General features: G+C 38.5%; 1 protein-coding gene across 3 annotated transcripts in view; it reads right to left on the bottom strand.

Moving 5' to 3' along the window:
* Positions 1 to 20,720, bottom strand: part of LOC131352102 (neprilysin-like) — a 34,533-nt gene extending 13,813 nt beyond the window's left edge. The window contains exons 1-11 of one of the 3 annotated variants that reach the window (XM_058387999.1): positions 20,579 to 20,720; positions 17,186 to 17,511; positions 16,926 to 17,000; positions 14,732 to 14,911; positions 12,299 to 12,334; positions 11,779 to 11,940; positions 5,233 to 5,316; positions 4,710 to 4,805; positions 4,502 to 4,620; positions 4,015 to 4,080; positions 122 to 256 (exon numbers count right to left, since the gene is read on the bottom strand). In XM_058387999.1, the coding sequence (XP_058243982.1) occupies positions 122 to 256; positions 4,015 to 4,080; positions 4,502 to 4,620; positions 4,710 to 4,805; positions 5,233 to 5,316; positions 11,779 to 11,940; positions 12,299 to 12,334; positions 14,732 to 14,873 (840 nt within the window). In that variant the 5' untranslated portion in view covers positions 14,874 to 14,911; positions 16,926 to 17,000; positions 17,186 to 17,511; positions 20,579 to 20,720. Of the gene's footprint in view, positions 1 to 121; positions 257 to 4,014; positions 4,081 to 4,501; positions 4,621 to 4,709; positions 4,806 to 5,232; positions 5,317 to 11,778; positions 11,941 to 12,298; positions 12,335 to 14,731; positions 14,912 to 15,058; positions 15,334 to 16,925; positions 17,001 to 17,185; positions 17,512 to 20,578 lie in introns of those variants that run through there. The other 2 variants (XM_058387997.1, XM_058387998.1) reach the window with 2 other exon arrangements.
* Between the last annotated feature and the right edge of the window lie 718 nt (positions 20,721 to 21,438).

The raw sequence follows: 21,438 nt of genomic DNA, 5'->3' as shown, positions 1-21,438 counted from the left end.
AAAAATGCTTTCTAATCAAAACCAATTGTTCTTGAGGACAGACACAGCTTTTTATTATAAAGACCAAATATGCAAATATGCAAAAGAAAATGCATAAGCATGAAAAATCATGAATGCTTACATCCGAGATTTCCTTCTCCATCTGCATCACTCGATTCACCTCATCTCTGATTTCTGTCTCGTTCACCTCCAAGCCTCTGTCATTACGCACCAGCACAGCGAGATCAACCATGAAGTTCTTATATGTGACACAGGCCTGTGAACAAACACCAACACACCTGTGACACTCCTCAAACAAACTACTGGGAGAGCGGTGTGTGTGTGTGTGTGTGTGTGAAAGAGAGAGAGAGAGAGAGAAGGGGTGTTAGCAGGGGTGAATATGCTTTTAAATTATAAACTAGATAGTATACACCTCCTGATGTTTAGCTCCCCAGTTATTTAGGAAGCTTTCCAGATCTCCCATGAGGCATTATACCAGTTAATTGGGTTTATCTTTCTCTCTCCCTCCCTCCGTCTATCCTCTCTGACTTTTCCGTCTCTGCCTCTTTCCCTCGGGACACTTCACACTCTTTATGAATATTGATGCGTCCTGACTAGTTGAAGCACAGGACAGGAAAAGTCCACTCCAAGTTCTTTCATCCGCTGCGGCGTGTCCTGTGGGACGGAGCTACGGTGTGCGACTCATTTCCAGTCATGTTAGGACTAATTACCTGCTGGAACTGGAACGCATTAGAGACGCAGATCTAATTTGAATAATAATCAGATGGCGCCTGACGTTGTCTGTGTAAAGACTAAAGCGAAGGATGATGGATGAAGAAAACGTACACTTCCTTCGTTATTACTTCGTTATTAGAATGATATTTGGGACTCAAGGGACCAAGAGCAAGACAATGATGTCATTTATGATTATCCAAAGATGACAAACTACGAGCTTAATCTGAACTCAGTCTGGAATAGAAGAGGGAGAACTAAGATTTACCTACATAGTGTAGAGAGCTAATGCTACGATAAGGGTGCCAACATAATATTAGCATTAAACTCAGTTCCATCATTTAGAAAATTTGCAAAATATACATACATTGAAATTCAATTCAGTTTTATTTGTTTAGCATTACTAACAATGGACATTATTGCAGAACAGCTTTACAGGTCGATAAAAATTCAGAATAAAAATGATAAAGTGGTGAGGAAAAACTTCCTGAGATGATACGAGGAAGAAAACTTGACTCAAAGGGAAGAAATCCTCATCTGGGTGACACCAGAGCGTATCTATCTTCTATAACTCGAAACTTTACAGTCAAGTGCAAGTAACCAGGAGCTTTTGAGAAACTTAGCATGAGAATCAGCAGCGTACTTTCTGAATTCATTATAGTTTTAACATGAATTCCTTCTAAAATGTGAGAATACGTGCATGTTTTCTCTTATAAAGTGCGTTAATCTATCTATATGAGGCAACATTTTTTACAAGATTACCCTGTCATTTCTTTTTGTTTAGCATAAAACGCACAAAATAGTTACATCAGGCACTTATTAATGATTTACTTAAATGTATGTTTAAGTATTTAAATAGCTTAATGTATGTTATACCTTAATTTCAAGCTATAATTTGTGTAACTTATATAACATCATATACACTATATTGCCAAAAGTATTCGCTCACCCATCCAAATAATCAGAATCAGGTGTTCCAATCACTTCCATGGCCACAGGTGTATAAAATCAAGCACCTAGGCATGCAGACTGTTTTTACAAACATTTGTGAAAGAATGGGTCGCTCTCAGGAGCTCAGTGAATTCCAGCGTGGAACTGTGATAGGATGCCACCTGTGCAACAAATCCAGTCGTGAAATTTCCTCGCTCCTAAATATTCCACAGTCAACTGTCAGCTGTATTATAAGAACGTGGAAGTGTTTGGGAACGACAGCAACTCAGCCACGAAGTGGTAGGCCACGTAAACTGACGGAGCGGGGTCAGCGGATGCTGAGGAGCATAGTGTGAAGAGGTCGCCAACTTTCTGCAGAGTCAATCGCTACAGACCTCCAAACTTCATGTGGCCTTCAGATTAGCTCAAGAACAGTGCGCAGAGAGCTTCATGGAATGGGTTTCCATGGCTGAGCAGCTGCATCCAAGCCATACATCACCAAGTGCAATGCAAAGCGTCGGATGCAGTGGTGTAAAGCACGCCGCCACTGGACTCTAGAGCAGTGGAGACGCGTTCTCTGGAATGACGAATCGTGCTTCTCCATCTGGCAATCTGATGGACGAGTCTGGGTTTGGCGGTTGCCAGGAGAACGGTACTTGTCTGACTGCATTGTGCCAAGTGTAAAGTTTGGTGGAGGGGGGATTATGGTGTGGGGTTGTTTTTCAGGAGCTGGGCTTGGCCCCTTAGTTCCAGTGAAAGGAACTCTGAATGCTTCAGCATACCAAGACATTTTGGACAATTCCATGCTCCCAACTTTGTGGGAACAGTTTGGAGCTGGCCCCTTCCTCTTCCAACATGACTGTGCACCAGTGCACAAAGCAAGGTCCATAAAGACATGGATGACAGAGTCTGGTGTGGAGGAACTTGACTGGCCTGCACAGAGTCCTGACCTCAACCCGATAGAACACCTTTGGGATGAATTAGAGCGGAGACTGAGAGCCAGGCCTTCTCGTCCAACATCAGTGTGTGACCTCACAAATGCGCTTCTGGAAGAATGGTCAAAAATTCCCATAAACACACTCCTAAACCTTGTGGACAGCCTTCCCAGAAGAGTTGAAGCTGTTATAGCTGCAAAGGGTGGACCGACGTCATATTGAACCCTATGGATTAGGAACGGGATGTCACTTAAGTTCATATGCGAGTCAAGGCAGGTGAACGAATACTTTTGGCAATATAGTGTACATTATTTTCGTTCAAATCCGTACAATACTACATCCTGTTGATCATGTGACTTGCGGAAATTGTTCAGAATCGTTTGGAATTTTTTTTTTTGATATTCTACTGTATAATGGACAACTTGCAGAAAATGATGTTATAGGAATTCATGATTAATAATTAAAATATATATTAATGATTATATCCTGGGTTTGAGTCTCGATCTCGCTCACTGTGTGTGTGGAGTTTGCATGTTCTCCATGTGCTTGGTGGGTTTGCTCCGGTTTCCTTCCACAGTCCAAAGACATGCTTCTAGGCTGATTGGAGTCTCTAAATTGCCCGTAGTGTGTGATTGTTTGAGTGAATGAGTGTGTGTGCCCTGCGATGGGCAGGATGTATCCTGCCTTGATGCCCAATGACTCCTGAGATAGGCACAGGCTCCGCGTGGCCCGGGTATAGATCGGATAAGTGGTACAGACAATGAAAAAAAAAATTCAAGATAAGGTTTTTGATGATAACTGGGGAGATTACTGCTCTCTAAGTGCTGTAGATTTTATTAGTTTAGTGACTTTTGTTGGTGTTGGACTACTGATCGGAAGGTTTGTTAGTTTGGTTCAAAAAGCTGCCACTGCTGGACCCCTGAGCAAGGCCATTCACCCTCAAATGTATTAAATGTAAGCCGCTCTGGAAAAGGGCAAATGCTATAAATGTAATGTAACTTCATGTTTATTATCATGTTTGAAGCGAGCAGAATCTGTAATAGAAATAAAATATATAGAATAGAATATTATTTCTATATAGAATATATGTTCCAGGATTTTTCACAGTGTCATAAAAATACCATTTTTGGTTCACCAAGAACCTTTCAGTAAATGGTTCTTAAAAAAATCATTTTTTTCTACACTTTTTATTGTCTTTTTGTGCCATAGAAATGTTCCAAGGTTCTTCATAGAACTATTTAAAAAAAAACAATTGAAAAACCTTTTTTAAAAATCTTTTTTCACTAGCAACCTCAACAAGTCAGAACTTGTTGTCCAAGGTGTGAGTTTCCTTTAACTCCGATAAATCTGTAGGATGAAACAAGTATCTATCTGCGCTAGAAAAAGAGAAAGGAACAGAGACACAAAGCGGCAGTTTTGGTCTAACAGGTGAAGTTACCTCTTCATAGGGCCCCGTGCAGGCATAGTAGTCTCTGGAGGGCAGGCCAAGGCTTGGCTGGTCAAACTGGTACAGAGAATCAGACGAACACACAATCATACCATTCATTCTACACAGGAACTCCAATGCATCGAGAGCGGTGGTAAAAAAGTATCAGTTACCCTGATTAAAATAAAAAAAGAAACATGTAATCTCTTCCAAGTTTCAATAACAGAGGCACTATTTGTTCATGGAGATTTTGCGATTGTGAGTCTTTGGCTCTAGCAAAGTGGTTCTCGTTGTTTAAATAAACATTGTTTTGCTGAAAACGAGAGCTGCCAAAGTGCCATGGGGGAAAAAAATGACTTTAAAGTCTAGGAAAAGACTAAAAAAGACACTGCATAAAAAGAAAAAAACAAAGAGAAAAGGATAGCAAAGGGAGATAAAATAAAAGCTGGGAAAGTCAAAGGAAAAGAAAAACAAAAAGCGCCTATAAGTGCACACTTACATGAATGATATGGGAATTGGAGTCTCGGTCATCTGTGCCGATAAAAAAGCTAATTAATACTTGCTTCCCGTATTTCTCGTTCAGTCTGGCTATGGCATCTTCTGCCCTCCAGTTGACCCCTAAAAAAACAGATGTGACAGATAAAAAGATATTTAATTCAGTCTGTGACACAGAATCAAATGCATAACATAAGAACATAATCAGATACCAAATATGGTGTCCCAGTTGTCTACTGCAATGGGCCAGTCGAAGACATCCGGCAGCATTGAGATCAGAGGCAATCCACCTCTCTGTTCAATGAGACCTGTCATAAAAACATTCAGAAATTGCATCAACGCCCATAGAAACCTTCCCTGGACGCTGACAACACAACCTCACTAAAGTTGTGGTCTTAGTATAGCTTAAACAAAACCTTTTTCAAGAAATTCAAGAAAACTAAAATTTAACAATTTGCTGATTTGTGGTTAGCTTCTTATCCCTAATAAAACATTCACTCCCTTTTGTCTTATACCAAATAAATATTAATCGTAAATACCATGAATTCTTCAGTAACTGCAGTGTTATAAAAATGAAAAAAGTGACATCATTCGAAAAACTTCTTGGATTTGGTAATTGAATATTTTAATATAATATTTTTACAGATTTAGATTACATTAGATTTATAATATATAATTTAAATCTAAATTAAATATAAGACATTCTCATTGATTTTCCAGGAATCCCACACTCACTTTCATTGATGCAAGACCTGTAGAGGGTTTTGGCTTTGGCTAAAGAGCTGCTACCACTCAGGTTATCATCTTTCTCCAGCACACCTGTGGAGAAAAAGAGGGGAGAGAGAGAGATAGAGAGAGAGAGAGAGAGAGAGAGAGAGGTTCATAAACCGAATCAAAATAACGATCATTAAATGAGCTGATTATCACATCTCCTACCATGTCCAGGAGTTTTTCCTCGCCCCTAACACCTCAGGGTCAATCATTTTGGATAAATATATCAAATATATCAAATTTTCAAAAAGAAAAACTTTTATATCCCTTTAAAGCTACTTTGTGGCAATGTCCATTGTTAAAATCTCTATACAAATAAAATTGAATGTAAATTTGAATTGAATTTCAATGTTCAGTGTGTAAAAAAAATAAAAACAGATTTTGTCAATGATGCATCTAGTGGCAGAAAATCAAAACATCAGAGGATATGGAAAGATTTTCCACATAATTTCACAGATATTTGTGTATTGATAATATATAGAAAGACACAAATATAAGTTTTAAAAGAGACTGGATGGAGAATTATCTGTTTATTCTTCCTAGGTCAAATTTACAGCTACTGTATTTCATTTGTTCAAAATCTAGGCCACTAGTTAAAGGCAGTAACGTAGCACACCCGACCCAACAAGACCCGGGTTAAATAAAACATAATCATTTCAAGTTGAACTCGCCAGGAACTCATCATTAACCATGAACCATTAACATGTACCAGTTTTTCAACAGTCATTCATCCAAGCTGCTTTTATCCAGAACTTTCTCATTAAGGCTCTTGATTGAAATGGGCTTCTATTCAAATACACTGCTGGTCTGGAGTCTGCACTGGAGATCTGTTTTAAACGTAGCTGATCATCTCTGCAAATCATGCTAGGAGCGCTTGAAGCAAAACTGGAAGTTCTTTAGAAAAGGAAACATCCTTAAAGTGAATAAAGTCCTAACTAAATCATGTATTTCGCATCCTCACACACACACACACACACACCATGGCTTCCCAGCCTCATTTCCTGCTCGCTGCATGACTTTATTTCCAGCACTGAGAGTTAGTACAAAGTTGTTGATTATTATTTTTAAAAAGCGCTTGCCAGCTGATCAGCCAACCGTGAAACTGCTGAAAGACGAAATGAAAATGAAATATACAATTACCACTGCAGTGTCAACAATCACTATTTATGTAGTGACTCAAAAAAAATGTCCTAATCAGTATGCCTTTAGCTTATTTTTGGCTTCTTGCTTCTTCGCTCTGTTCTGTTTGCAGTGTTGAGGGCCTGAATTGCTTTTAATTGGGCTTGCGTTTGAACGCTTCCTGAAAAAAGGGCAAAGATCATGTGTGTGTGATCGGATTAGAGGCCACCCGATGTGTGTGTGGCTGGATCCCCTACAGCTTCAAAACTGTCCCTCTCTCTCAGTCATGCTCGCAACCTTATGTTTTCATATTTGACTTGTACAACCCACAATTAATTACATAATTCAATTCCAAAACAAAAACAGGCTTACAAACGATACGGAAAGCACCGGATTTGAGACGAGCGCTTTTGAATAACAGTTTTCAACTAGTTTGTTATATAAGACACTAAAAAACACTGAGTTATGTTGGTAGAGGAAAATCGTATAAAGTTAGAAGTGGAGTTACTCTTAGTATCATATAGTAGAGTTGATTATTTGTGTAATAACAGCTCATGAATAAAAATGTTTTATTCCTTCTTTCACCATAGCGACTTTTCAATGATTACAATTACTTTGTTGTACTTTTCGATTGTTGTGAAACAACAGTAAAGTGTAATGTTTCATTACACTTTACTTTATACATTATATGCTGTAAATACAACGTGCACATACTTTTTTTATTCACATACTGACATAGCCTTATTTATTAAGCCTCCTGGTGGTCCAGGGGCAGGATCTCATTGCCGGGGCCCGGGTCTGATTCCCGAGCAGGGCGCTAACCCAGCCACTAAACTCTCAGGTCCCAAGCCCGGATTAAATGCACCAGGAAGGGGTAAAACGTGTGCCAAATCATAACATGCGAACCAAAGATCCGCTGTGGCGACCCTAAACAGGGAGCAACCGAAAGAACAACAGCAATATAGCCTTATTTACAGATGTACATATTTGCATATTTATTTGCAATTGTTCATTTGCACTATTTCTACTATTTGCACTTCTGCTAAATGCTAACCGGCATTTTGTTGCTGTGTACCTGTACTTTGCAACGATAATATAGTTCTATCTATCTATCTATCTATCTATCTATCTATCTATCTATCTATCTATCTATCTATCTATCTATCTATCTATCTATCTATCTATCTATCTATCTGTCTGTCTGTCTGTCTGTCTGTCTGTCTGTCTGTCTATCGAAGTTATTTCCTGTTCAGCAGTCATTCATTTACTTTCTCCTAGTGAGAAACCTCAAATCCATCTTTGGATTCTGGACTCTGGTCAGAAAGATTGAAGTTACAGCTTTACTTCGGACTGATACAAAATGCTGAAACTGGAGACTCCTTCCACAAAAAAAATACCTGGGGTATCTGATACATAAATCCCTGTGAATCCACTCTTTCTATAGAAATGTTAAATGATTAGAATGACGGCATCAATATAGACCTGTGATTTGGTGGAATTTCCTTCAGGGCAGATGTAACAGCTTTGTATCTTCCTAGGATTCGAGAACTTAACATCTCAAGGGCAGTCATCTAAATATTATTATTAGTAATATTAGTATCATCATTATTATTATTGGTAATGGTAGTCATATTGCACAGTTCTCAAAATCTGCAGTGAAATAATAAAATTCTTCTTCTTGACATCTGGTTAACATTCACCCTCATTATAACTCCAAACCCACTTGATTCAGAGTGGCTGTGATTAACTTTACATTACAATACCAATAACCTCACACCCCAGACATCGGCCGTGACCGTTACCCCCGTAACAGGCATCTATTTTCTAACAGTAAACTCTGTGCTGTTATTCAGACTCACACAGGCAATGCTCCAACACCTCGTTTTTTTCAAGCACAAACTTTTCTTGTAGACACTAATAAGTCTGAGATGTAGAAATAGAAATGTCAGTTTGGCAGGTTGAGGATTATGATGGCACGCAAAAGTTTATCCCCTTGGCTGGCAGCTTGTCAGAGTTTGCGGAGTTCATAGTGCAGTTCAGAGTTACACGTCTGAAAGGACATGACACGGCATTCTCAATATAAAGTCTATCCGGCAAGTATTAGCGCTTCTCGCTTCCTCGGAGGCTAAGAATAGGACGCTTAATAGTACGCTGATTTACATACATCTTTGTTGTTTTTTTTCTTCTCCCTCTCTGCTGGGTTTCTGACTGTCTGTCTCTTTTTCACCTTAACTCCTTTAACTCTGTTTTATTGCTTATTTAGTGGCATGTGCAGCTGCTACTTGTCTCTCAGCGAGGCACCAACATACTTTAGTTTATTGCTCTCATACCTGAGCGCAGAAGTTGCTACACCTTGGATGGAAGACAGCAGAAGGTCTATGCACTAATAATACTGCAGTTATTTCACATAAAAAATAATACATTATTTTAAATAAAAGTTTTTTTTATGACTGTATTGGATTTGTATTGGATGATAACTGCCGGTTATTACCTATGATTCATTTTCCAAACATTTTTGTAACCAAATTATCCCATCAATTCCCATTAACGTTCTTGATTATCATTTCTCCGAGTGAAGTCCATTAAGCATAGCCAGAGTTCCTAGTTATTATCCTGTTTTATTATTATTAGTAGTAGTAGTAGTAGTAGTAGTAGTAGTAATAGTAGTACTAGTAACCACACATGGGTTTAATCCAAACCTCAATATCTCAAAAACAGTCAGGCCTAGAAATAATGTCCACTTGGATATAACGTGTTCTGTCATTGGAAAGTTCTGGAATAAACAGTTCTAATACAGCAAGGAGCCTAAATATGTGCACAGTTAAATAATTAGCCTAGCATGTGAAAAGCTGTGTTGAAATACTCTATGGAGTAATCTTTATAGTTATATAAACTGCAAAAAGTTTGATAATCTTGATCTAGACAAATATCACAATGGCTGATGGTTATTAGTAGCGCCGCACATTAAACAAGCGAGATAAGACGCATTTATGGACTTACTAGCATCATATCATTTGTCATATCATTAATATTACTGATACGGTATCTAATGATTCGGTTCCTTTTATCGAGTCTTTAACTAAATTGTGATGCGTCAACAGATCGCAGAGTCCAAGATGAATTTTAATATCTCTCATTCAGAATTCTGTCGATGATCCGTGTCTATATTCTTATTATAGCAACAACAAAAACCCCTCAGAAAATTTCTTTTACATGAAATCATCCTTATTTACTGCATGTAAAGTCATAAATCATTTGAAGCCACACGCAGCCCGAAGCTATCATGACGCCCCGACGTTATTGTAGTAATTATAAACAAATGCTGATCAGTGTATGAAGGGTGGCCAAGGCAGCCAAGACCTAGGCATTAATTACATCCAAACCTCGAACAGAGCCTCTAAATATGCTTTTATTTCAACATCAAGTATCCTTTTAATGCTTCAAAAGACCAATGCAGTGGAAGAGCTAACGAGGGGATTTGGCTGCAGAACTTGTTTCACTGAGGAAGTCGTGACCCCTTTGGTTAAGTCCCAGCCCCGAGTAATTATTTTCATTTCACACTGTTTGTCATGCACACGATATGTATTCCACTGACACATTAGCAATTAGCCAGAACACAAAAAGAAAAATGTCGCTTAAATTAAATTAAGGTAAGGCGAGTTGCCAAGTGCACCATTTATTTAATTATAAGTTCAGAGCTTTAGAGTTGCTCTGTTGTTTTATGTGAATATTACAGCCTCGTTAAGATATTGCTAATTGCAGTAATTTATCAGCATCCAACAGAAGCTTTGTATACAAAGAAATTTGCATAGTAAATTATGATTGCTGATAGAGGTTATGGGAGAAAGGAAATTTTCTCATACTCCCTAATGGCAATGTCTGACCTTTCAGAGTTCAGGGGAAGTTTGAGACAGAAATTAATTTCATTTTACTATTTAACAACCATAATTCTCTCACTGCTCTATCCCAAAATATGTGACAGCCTGTGATTTATATAACTTCTACAGTTTGGTCCAGAAAAAAATCAGCCCCAGCCTCGATTCTACAAGACCATCTTTCTTACCATCATTGGTGGTGCTGATGGACTCGGGCTATATGGCATTAAGTAGACACCAAAAAAATTAAACCATATATTCATATTTGTTTATCTTTGAACAATGGCGGGCTTCACCCCAAATGCTATCACATTTCTATGAGTTCGACAAAAGCACCATCTCAAAGCTCAGCCTTTCAGTTCATATCTGCTCCTGTATCTTGACACCTCGAAAGACCCTGACACTTCACATCACCAAACTAGGTTTGGACAACTGGAAATGCTGACTTATTTTGACAAATCTGATTATCATAAATATAATATACTTCATTATATTGCTAAAGTTTTGGGACACCCCTCCAAATCATTGAACTCAGGTGTTGTTTTTCAGGGCTTGGACACGGCCCCTTAGTTCCAGTGAAAGGAACTCTTAATTCTTCAGCTTCATACCAAGACACTTGCGCTTCTAAAGGAATGGTCAAAAATTCCCATAAACACACTCCTAAACCTTGTGGAAAGCCTTCCCAGAAGAGTTGAAGCTGTTATAGCTGCAAAGGGCGGGACAACGCCATATTACATTCATGTGCAGGTAAAGATAGATGTCCCAAAACTTTTGGCAATGTACTGTATGTAATGTATATTTCTGGCCATTTCACATTCGTCTCTATTTTAACAGACAGACATGTTCAAGGAAATAGGTACAGCACTTGTTCTAGTCAAAAGCAGTAATTTGATGAGATAAGCATTATCCAGGTCTGATCTCCACTTGCACCTTCACCAATATACAGTTAATATTAAAGGTGTTACAATCCTGACCAGGTGGTTATTAATCGATAATATAAATGAATGAATAACCATTGATGATGCATTGCTGTAAATTCATCAGACTTTCTTTGTCCTACAAGCTTTATATCTGACAATCTAAACCTTTATATCTGCCTTTTTGATAAGCTTCCTGGAAAAATGAATTGTATGCCACCTATCTATATCTGTAGTTATATTTGTTTAGGGCACATTATCTGTTTGTTACAAATAATACATTTGTATTTGTTTATATGTCCAGTTGATAGTGAGCTTTATTTTGCTATTTAAAAGCTAAACTTGAAGAAAGGGAGGCAAAAAAGGATTATTTGTGATTCCTATAACCCACAGCTGGCTATAGTTCACAGCTGTTAATAAATGAGTGAAGCTAGAACTAATAAGACTAAGATTTTTAAACCACTATTCAAACTTACAACTTAAAATTTCACCCATAAACTAAAAACAGCCATTGAAAACAAAATCGACCAAAACGATTTCGGAAAAAAAAGATCATCAAGCAAGCGCTCATTAACAACAATTAACCAGTAGGCAGGTACCTTTAAGCACAACCTCCAGTTCGTCCCGGAGGATGTCGAAGGTGCTGTAGCGTGAGCTGGTTTCAGGGATGATGTTCTTTTTCAGCCAGCCTCCGCAGGCGTACTGGTAGAAGTTTTCACATGGGTTTACTGTAGGATCCATGTTCTCAATGAGGCGAGATGCTGAAATGCCAAGGAATAGTATCAAGCTAATCTGAAGGGTGTCACATACACAGCATTCCTTGCTAATGGATTCATTAGCAGGTTTGTTATTAATGAGTTGCTATTAAGGAGATATTTGCCCAACCACCAAAATATTCTAAATCTTACCTATCAGCATTGTGATATATTTACATTTAGCCTGAATTGTTCTTTTCTAATTCATTTTTTTGCTTGTTTTAGCTTTTGGAGTTTCCAAACTAGGGAAACACCATACCAAGTCCAGAAGAATGCTTGTTAATTGGCAGCTGCTAAACCTTACTTTCTATCCCATAATGTTGAATGTCTCATACATCTTGTGATGCTCTGTAAAAGTGCTTACCCGACCGTGTGCAGTCAGCTGTAGTGCAAACTCCATCTAGAAGAGATCAAGACACACAAGAAGTCACTGTTCCAGGGAGCACATGGGTTAATGTATAATGATGAGAAAGGCAACGTTCACAAAAACACTATTAATAATTTAGCATAAATGCTAATGACTTATGATGATGAATAAGCGAAATTGGACTCTTCAGTGGTACACCAGTAAAAATCCATACAATAATGTTTCCATAGCAGTTGGAATATACTGGAAGGAACATTTCCAGTAGCATAGAGCAATAAACCAGAACTATTGTTCTCAATGTCTAAAATTTCTGCATGTCTAAAGCTTCTACTATTAATCTACCAAATCCTCCATAGTACCACTATTACCTTACCCTCCTCAACCCCCCCCCCCCCTTCACCATTCCGTCCCCTCTATTCCCAACCCCATAGATTATACCTACTATTACCTCGTATTATTTTCCTCTACAGCCCTACTTTTAGTCTTTAAGTGCATTTTATATGAACCCCTCAGGCTACAGAGGAGATAAAACACGTCAGTGCATGCAGTTGTCGCAAACTAATCAACCCCAGTGTGTTGAGTCATGAGTCTCAACTCAAAATGTCCTGAAATGTTTTGTTCTCTGAGACTGGAGACTCCTTCCATAGATTTCCCCTTCACATTCAAGATTCTGCAAAGGAGCTATTACATATTCTGACAAATTGAGAACTCAACAGCGCTGGGGAATAATAATAATAATAATAATAATAATAATAATAATAATAATAATAATAATAATAAATTTATTCATTCATAAATGATTTTTTTGAATCACAGTGTAACATAGGCAGCTACATTAAAATGGTAGATAAGATAAATAAATGTTTTACTGTCATGTTGATATTTCTTTACATTTTAATCTAATTTTAATAAAGTTTGTAAGGTTTGTAAGTTTGCTTCACTGTCTTAGCATATATGAATTATTAACAGATGACTCTAGTGAATCATAGCATATTACAGACAAACATCTTTGCTAAAGATTAACTTTTATTAACCTTCCTGGTGACCATGATTGTCTATTCAAACTTCCTCTGAGCTAAAGCCATACATTAATTGCTTCCCTTTGCAGTGTCCTGCTCCAGAACCAGCCATACTCCACGCCATTAACAGACCATAAAACCGTCTCGTCCTTCCACTCTCAAGCGTCGCCTCAGGGCTCTTTGAGCTTTACTTATCCAACCATCCAACCATACCTATCATTACTGACTCACAGGAGCACCTTTCCTTCCAATCCCACTCCTATTGACCAAGCCATTACTGCCTTTACCGTTTTATCCCATCAATCATATAAATCCTTCTGACTTGGCAACCTAATAGAAGGTTTGTTACCTAGGTGTATGATTCTGTACATTCGACAAACAGTGTGTGAGGTTACTTGATAAATCCATCTGAAGAATTACATCTTTTCGTGAATATCAGAAATATCATAACCAGATGCCTGTGAAGTTATCTGAGGAGATCTGGTAACCTCGTGTTAAACACTGAATTGCTAAGAACTCTATATATTAACCAGTGAATATAACCTGAATAAAGGAAAATGTATTATCAGGACATTTTAATAATATGACAAACATAAGGCATACTTTCTCATTTGAAATCAGTAAACAAATAAATCTAGAAAAAGGCTTCATAACTGTGTATTTCTTTAAATAGGATATTTATTAGGATTACTTTTTGTGATATGTTTCCTGTGACAATTTGGAACAATTTGCAAGGAAAAATAATGATTTTTTTTTTTAAGAAATTGTGTTTTCAATGTGGAGGCCGATAAAAAGCTACGTTTCAACAAATTGACGAAATAAAAGGAATGTTGACGAAATGTGGAAGCAAACTTCAGACAAAGCTCTAAGATGTTTTGAATTTTCCTATTTCAGGGGTCTGAGGTCCACAGGTAACATGGTCTGTCTTGTAAACCGAAACATGTAGCTTAATATAATAAACTAGAGTCAGAGCAGTTTATGGAAGAATAAAAGGACAGCATATCGAATTAAACTGAGCGTCTGCTGTAGCAGACATTCAGTATTGTGTTATGGACCTCAGTAAAATTTTGCTCCTTTACAGCCCTGAGTGTGAGGGCAGATAATTAAGCCATATAGGCATCCAGACTCTCAGACCTTTACTCCCTTCTTCTATCCTTACAGAACATCTCTCATACACATCACACAATGAGACTTTCTCCATGCGTGAGAAAAACACAACAAATAAGCAAGGAAATCACAATGCACAGCAAATTTCCCACCACTGAAGGGGATTTGGTTCTTCGTGGGAACGTAAAGCAGCCCTAATCCTGTAAATCCTTGAAATTCGTCTGAATGAGTAAGGCATCAGAGAACACCACCAAGCTTCTTCTGAAGTAAATAAGTCAGCATCTGTACTCTCATAAGTACTCACCACTTTTGCTGCTACTGCTGTGTGTAAGGAAGAGGATGATGAGGGCTAGGACGACTACGAAAAGCAGCGAGACGATGGTCAGGAGGCCTATCTCCAACGACGTCCATCGAGATTTCTTCTTTTGAAGGTTGTTTTCCGCCATTGTGTGCTGTCCTTCTGGAGCAGCCTGTGGCAATTCACCTAAGGCAGGCAGATATGAAGGGAGAGAGATAAATAAATAAAAGAATAAATAAATAAATAAATAAATAAATAAATAAATAAATAAATAAATAAATAAATAAATAATTCCACTCTTGAGTAGAACCGGTTGGGTTCGAAAGATCACACCTCTGGAAAAAGGAAAGAAATCTTGCTGCTTCACACAACTGGTTTCCTTTCCAGCCTTTGGACAAATGAGAAGTTCTTGCTTCAAGTTGTTAAGTTTATCTCAACAGGCAATTAATCCTTGATCCCTCAGACAGGTGCGTGCACTCACACACACTCACACACACACTCACACACACACACTCTCACACACACACACAGTTACAAGCTCCAGCAGGGATCTAACTTCGCCGATGGGATGATCCTGCTGTGTTAGGTATGACATGAGAGAACTCTGGCTTAGGTACAAAGTCTCTTAAAGTCTGAAGGAGGAGTGAAATAGGCTACTGGGAGTATCCCTCTCTCTCTCTCTCTCTCTCTCTCTTTCATATTTAAATATACTGAAAGTAAAAATGCCCAAACAAGCAAACTGAAAAATGAATGACTCAGAACTATTGTGTGTGTGTGTGTGTGTGTGTGTGTGTGGAAGGAAGATGGGAGGGAGTTCCATCAAGACTCATGGAGATGATTCCCTCTCGTGAAGCCCTATCATTTCCTGTGAAAGCTTAAGATATGGAAAGACCATAATCCTTCACTCTTAATCCCCTTCAAAGTGTAGCCTGAAGTGAGCAATCAACGACTGCCTGTTCTAAACTAGGAGAGTGTGTGTGTGTGTGTGTGTGTGTGTGTGTGTGTGTGTGTGTGTGTGGGATGAGCGCTTTAATATAAACCTATGATTTGCAGCTGCACTAACAGAAAACCAATCAACACCTTCTGGCCAATCAGATTAAAGAATTCAATGGTCTCATTTGAGCTAAACTACATTGTTGCACAAATAGACCAATGTTAATCCTGTAAGTTATTAGTTGAGTATTAATATATGCTTTTTTAAGCTTATTTACTCAGTAAATGAAATGGAAATTCGAGCTGGTGTAATTGTGCAGCTGGTTGTTTGCAAAGTTATATTTTTTCCTCCATAAATAAATGTAAATCCAGTGAAAATACACTATATCTTATGCAGTAAGTGTCTGCGCAAGATACACAGCATTTACCCGAAATTAACCCGAACTCTGTTTACATTTTTTATATATTTAATTCTAATTATACAGTGCTGCAGGAACAAGTCCTAAACCCAGCTCACATTTTAGCGCTTCCTGTTCCATCAATGAGATTTTTGAATGTGTTTTTGGTTAACGGGCTGAAATCAGGTCTGTGGTGAAGGTCACGTTTTATTCTACGACATAAAATACATCTGTAGTTTCCCACTCGAGATTTTTTAAGCTTTTTACATGTCTTGAAAAATACGGTTGCTATAAAGTGTGGCTAAACAGGACTACAGATGTTGTGGAGGACGTTAAACATCATCACGCCGAACAGGAAAACTCACCAAGTACAGCATTGTTGTGGTTGTGTTTATATTAATAACACGCTCTTACACAATTTCAACTTTTCATTCATTCAGATTCATCCAGAAAAGGAACAGAGTGGATACGGGAAGATGTTTTTTAACGCAGGTAGATCTGTCTTAAACTCAGTGCTGGTGATGTTGAAGTCATGTGACCATGGTGTAGTTTATAGGTTATACCCTGACTACGTGATGGTATTCAGGACGTTAGAATTCATCAAAGTTGTGTGGAGATGATCATTTCTGAAGATTGTCATGATGAACAAATCACCAAGTTGATTTTCTGCAATAATCCAAAAGCCAATGGAAATTAATCAAGCAGGGTATGTGCAAATAAACTGATCTGCGGAATTTATATATTTTTTAATCAGTAACTACTTTAGATTTCCATCATAGGCTTCGGCTTATGGAAAGATCACATCCATGTCATATGGGATGAGAGCATATAAAAGTAAATGAGGTGAATAATAAGTGATTACGTCTCACCTGAGGTAATAAGGGGTTAAAATTGAAGTCAAGCTGTGAAAAACATCCACTGCATGTAAGGAAATGGCAAAGTCTCTAAAAAACAGATTTCACATGTGATTATTCAAATTTATATATATATATATATATATAAATACATACACACACACACACACCTTCCATCTGCCATTATGCAGGAATGCTGCTTATCTTTTTGGCCACTGATGCTGCTGTCCACACACACACACACACACACACACAGCCTGCTTTCTTCTACAAACCTGTTGCTGCTGTGTTCTGTTCAGTGCGTCTTTTTAAAGTCTTCAGTATCGTATTTTCTCCTCTCTTCTCATTTCACTCATTTTGTATTGCTTCCCAGATTGCTTTTCTTTCATTGTGCTCTATAATTAAAGATGACCCGATTTCATTCTAAGTTTATAAATCGCTACAGGACTGTGAATCGAGTGCTAAAATGCAGATGAAGCTTCGTTGGGTTTGGAGGGATTTTATCAGGTGTTTGTTCTGTTCCTGAACGGAGCAGCAGGAGAAGCGTCCCGTATCTTCAGTTCGCTCAGTCAGCAGCTGTACAGCACATGAAGGACGGGTTCTAAAAGTGCAGAGAACACTGATTAAGCTTTTAAACTCCCAGGGTCCGGACTAACACTCCTCGAAATTCCTTTCCCAGTAAATACCGGATAATACGCTTCAGCATTCTGTCTTCTGTTGTGTACAAAGTGGATCTTCAATAATGACGTAAATACACTACAGTTTCTCCCTGGAGTTGTCTCTCTCCTTACATATACGTGTGTGTGTGTGTGTGTGTGTGTATGAGAATTTCAGAAACTGTTGATTTCCTGAGATTTTCACACATAATAGCCTCAAAGGTTTACCACAGAATGGCACACAAAAACATCCAGAAACACCTTGTTTATGAGAGAGCTCTGGTTCGAGCTGGCAGGAAAGGCTACATTAAACCCAAATAATAACTCCCATGGTGAGCATCTCAGAACACACAACACCTCAAACTCTGAAACGGATAAGTTACAACAGCGGAAGATAACTTGATGATAATGTAAATAAAACCTTGTTATCTAAAAGCCATGAGTTCAACTTAATATCTCATTTCTCCATGTTCTGACATCCTTATTATTTTCATAACATGGTATTTTTAATGAATGAAAATTTTTCAGATTAAAATAAACAAATAAATTTATACGAGAAGTTAACCCTGGGCCAAAATATCTATATGCATCTTTAATTATCTTAAAGACAGTTAATAGGCCTCCACTTTTCAACAAAGCTTCCTTGATGTTCTCTATCGAACCCTGGGGCTCTGGTCTTGGCCCTTAGAACCTTCACCCCTTCGAAAAAGATTTGTTGAATGTTGAGCCATTGGAGAGCGATGAAGCTTTTATATTAAAAATGGTTCTATGATACACAGATTGTAAGGTGAAATGGGTGCCGTTCCTTTTTGGAGTTTTATCTCGATGTGGATAACGATGCCAGAGGGTTTTTTTGGGATTTTGGTGTTTATGGGTTTTAGAAAGGATCTAATAGTTGATCTGGGAAAGAACTCAAAGTGAAATGATGAAACACTTCAATAAGTGGGAGGAGTTTTGTTGTTTATACTGTATACAATATATCCATAGCACATTGTTTTTGTTTGTGTGTTGGAATAATAATAAAAAATGAGATAAGAAGTAGAAGAAGAAGAAGATGATGAAGAAAGAACCATCGAATATGGAGTCACTGGTTTCTTTTCAATCTATCTTTTAAAATAAGTCTATTTAAAGAGTCACTTTAGGGCTCCATTTATGATGCAAGTGATAGAGTTCATAGATTTCTTGTAACACTGTATAGTTAAATGTTCATACTTTGTGAATTTTATCCGCACCAACCACCCATTTCCACAGTTTTGCCTGCTAGAGTGTTGGCATATACTCGAAAGTCATATACCAAGATAAAAGCACACAATGCTATTCCATGGTTTGATACCGAAACTCTGTGAGACTCGAAAGTCAGGATATTCTCTTTTGTTTTCCGACTTTATCCGAGCTCTCGAGTAAGGTGCCGCTGGGACCCGAGGGTGAGCGTTGTGAGCAGGGAAAGCTCTGTGTAACGAGATATGATAGTGGGTGTGGAGGGTGGATGTGTCACTGTGTGCCAAGCCACCATTCTGACACACACTGATCATCCTGGATAAGATATCACCTGAAGTATGCAAGCACTGGCCTGCCTCATGCCTAGGCGAGGGGAAGTGTGTGTGTGTTGGGGAGGGGGTGGTGGTTGGAGGGCTTTTGGGGTAGCTCCAGTTAATACCGAAAAGGAAATCTCATACAGAACTAAAAGAAAAAAAAAACGAAGGTTTGGAATGAATTATTATGTAAGAATTATAGATTTTTATGTTACTCGACAAAACATTAGAGGTCTTTTGGGTTTCTGGGTTTAGTCTGTGTGTTGGTTTTTCAGTGTAAAGAGAAAAATCGTGTGGGAAAAATAAAACAAAAGGATTGTGTAAAAATCATGTGTTTAAAGATCATTTGTGAAAGTTGATGAATCCTGTGGTGGAAAAAAAAAATCCCATGGAAGTTATTCATGTGTAAAAATGTGAATTCCTCACCTCTCACTGTAACACTGTAAGGACCACTTACAAGCACCACACACACACACACACACACACACACACACAGCATGGCTATGTATAAAGTCTCCCTCATGCTCTCACACACAGACTTCACCATGAAGCAAATGTGTAATCATGTTATAACCCCCCCTCCGCACACACACACACACACACACACACATTCTCTTTCTATCCCATGAAACACATCATACTCTGAATGAATTTACACACTCACCCACATGCATGCAGTGAGGTGTGAAGTCATACATGTGTCACACACATCTTCAGAACCCTCTCCTCACACACACACACACTGATTCCAAAACTAAAAATCTGACCAAAGTTCCATCTTATAAAACCTTTTTTTAGATTTTAGTTCTCCTTCAATTAGATACATGTTTATTAATAGATTTAGTCTTTAAATCAGTATTATGAAAAAATCACGTTTGTTGTTGTTGTTGTTTTCTACCACTAATCACACTGCTATTCATGCCCTTTATGGTAGTAGTCATCAAGCGTCTACGTTTCACTCTGCATACTTCTATTCTCAAACGTCAAATTTAGAGTCAATGTTTGTTTGTTTGTTTGTTTTCACCCTTATTATTCTTATTATCACTAACCCTTTAGCTTCCTCATGAAGGATGCCCCCGAGCTTCACCTTCCATTCCGTTAACCATGTGAGAAAAGGATGTTCATGTTCATGTCTTACACCTTGACACGTGATTTCACGCCAACGTGTAATCACACGTAAATAATAATAAAAAAGAAATGAATGATTCATGTGAGAAAAATCTGATTTGAAAGCCATGTGAATAATGAGCATGAGACAATCAGATAAAACAACAACAACAACAACACACGTAGTGCACGTGAAAAGTGGGGGGGGGGGGAACGTGTGAAACCCAAAGCCAAGTGTTTAAAAGTAAATAAGCAGATGTGAGCTTATTGGGTGTCAACTACAGTTGCTTTAATTGCTCCTGAAGATCCAAAACTTTAAGTGTTTTTAAAAAAAACAACAACAACAACAACTCGTGCATGCACTCTGACTTACCAGGTGTGTCTGGAAATTTGCGATCGATGACATAAATGGGCATCACCTCCCGATCATGCATCCATCAAATCCGGCGAGAAAGCGAGACGGAGCGGAGCAGAGCCGGGAGATGCACGAGCTCAGGAGCTCAGCTTCATACACACAAACACACACGCGTGCGCGCACACACACACACACACACACACACACGGGCGCGCGCGCTCTGAGTCGGGGTTTCTCCTCTACACGATTCCGTCCTTGCAGCTTGACGATCACACCGTGTCCTGCTACACGCACATAGCTCGCGCTCAACTTGTGGCGGCGCGCATCGCTGCGTCCTTCTGCAAGCCGCCGCCTGTGAGATGAATGAGCTGAGCTGTGGCTCTCAGCATGCACTGAGGTGGAGTACACACTTCTCTCTCTCTCTCTCTCTCTCTATGCGTGCGCGCGCGCGCGTGCGCATATATTAACACACATCTCTATCTCAGGTTTATTTATTGGCTTTTTTTTTCACCCCCTGTATTGCGTTGTTTTTTTGTTTTTTTCTGATTACGCAACCTGCAAGTTGTGCGAAAATGCTGAAGGATCGCTGTGTCGTAATTTCCGCTGAACAACTCATTATTTCACCACGCTTCCCACTTCATTTCTCCTGAACTCAAAATAGTTATCCTTAACTTCAAAACGATCCTATTTCGGATTCAGTTCTTTATTTTGTTATTAATGCATCATATCATGTGATTGTGACTCAGTAGCTCATCCTTTCAAGACATGATGTCATTACTCTGACAAGACAGCTCGTTATTCTGACCTAATATCTCGTTATTCCAGGATATTACATATTTATTATTACTTCATAGCCCAGTATTTAAATATGTGATGTA

The sequence above is a fragment of the Hemibagrus wyckioides genome, linkage group LG04, assembly GCF_019097595.1.
Source record: "Hemibagrus wyckioides isolate EC202008001 linkage group LG04, SWU_Hwy_1.0, whole genome shotgun sequence".
NCBI lineage: Eukaryota > Metazoa > Chordata > Actinopteri > Siluriformes > Bagridae > Hemibagrus > Hemibagrus wyckioides.
The sequence above is the reverse complement of the archived record's forward strand: the minus strand, read 5'-3'. Positions and strand labels throughout refer to the sequence as shown.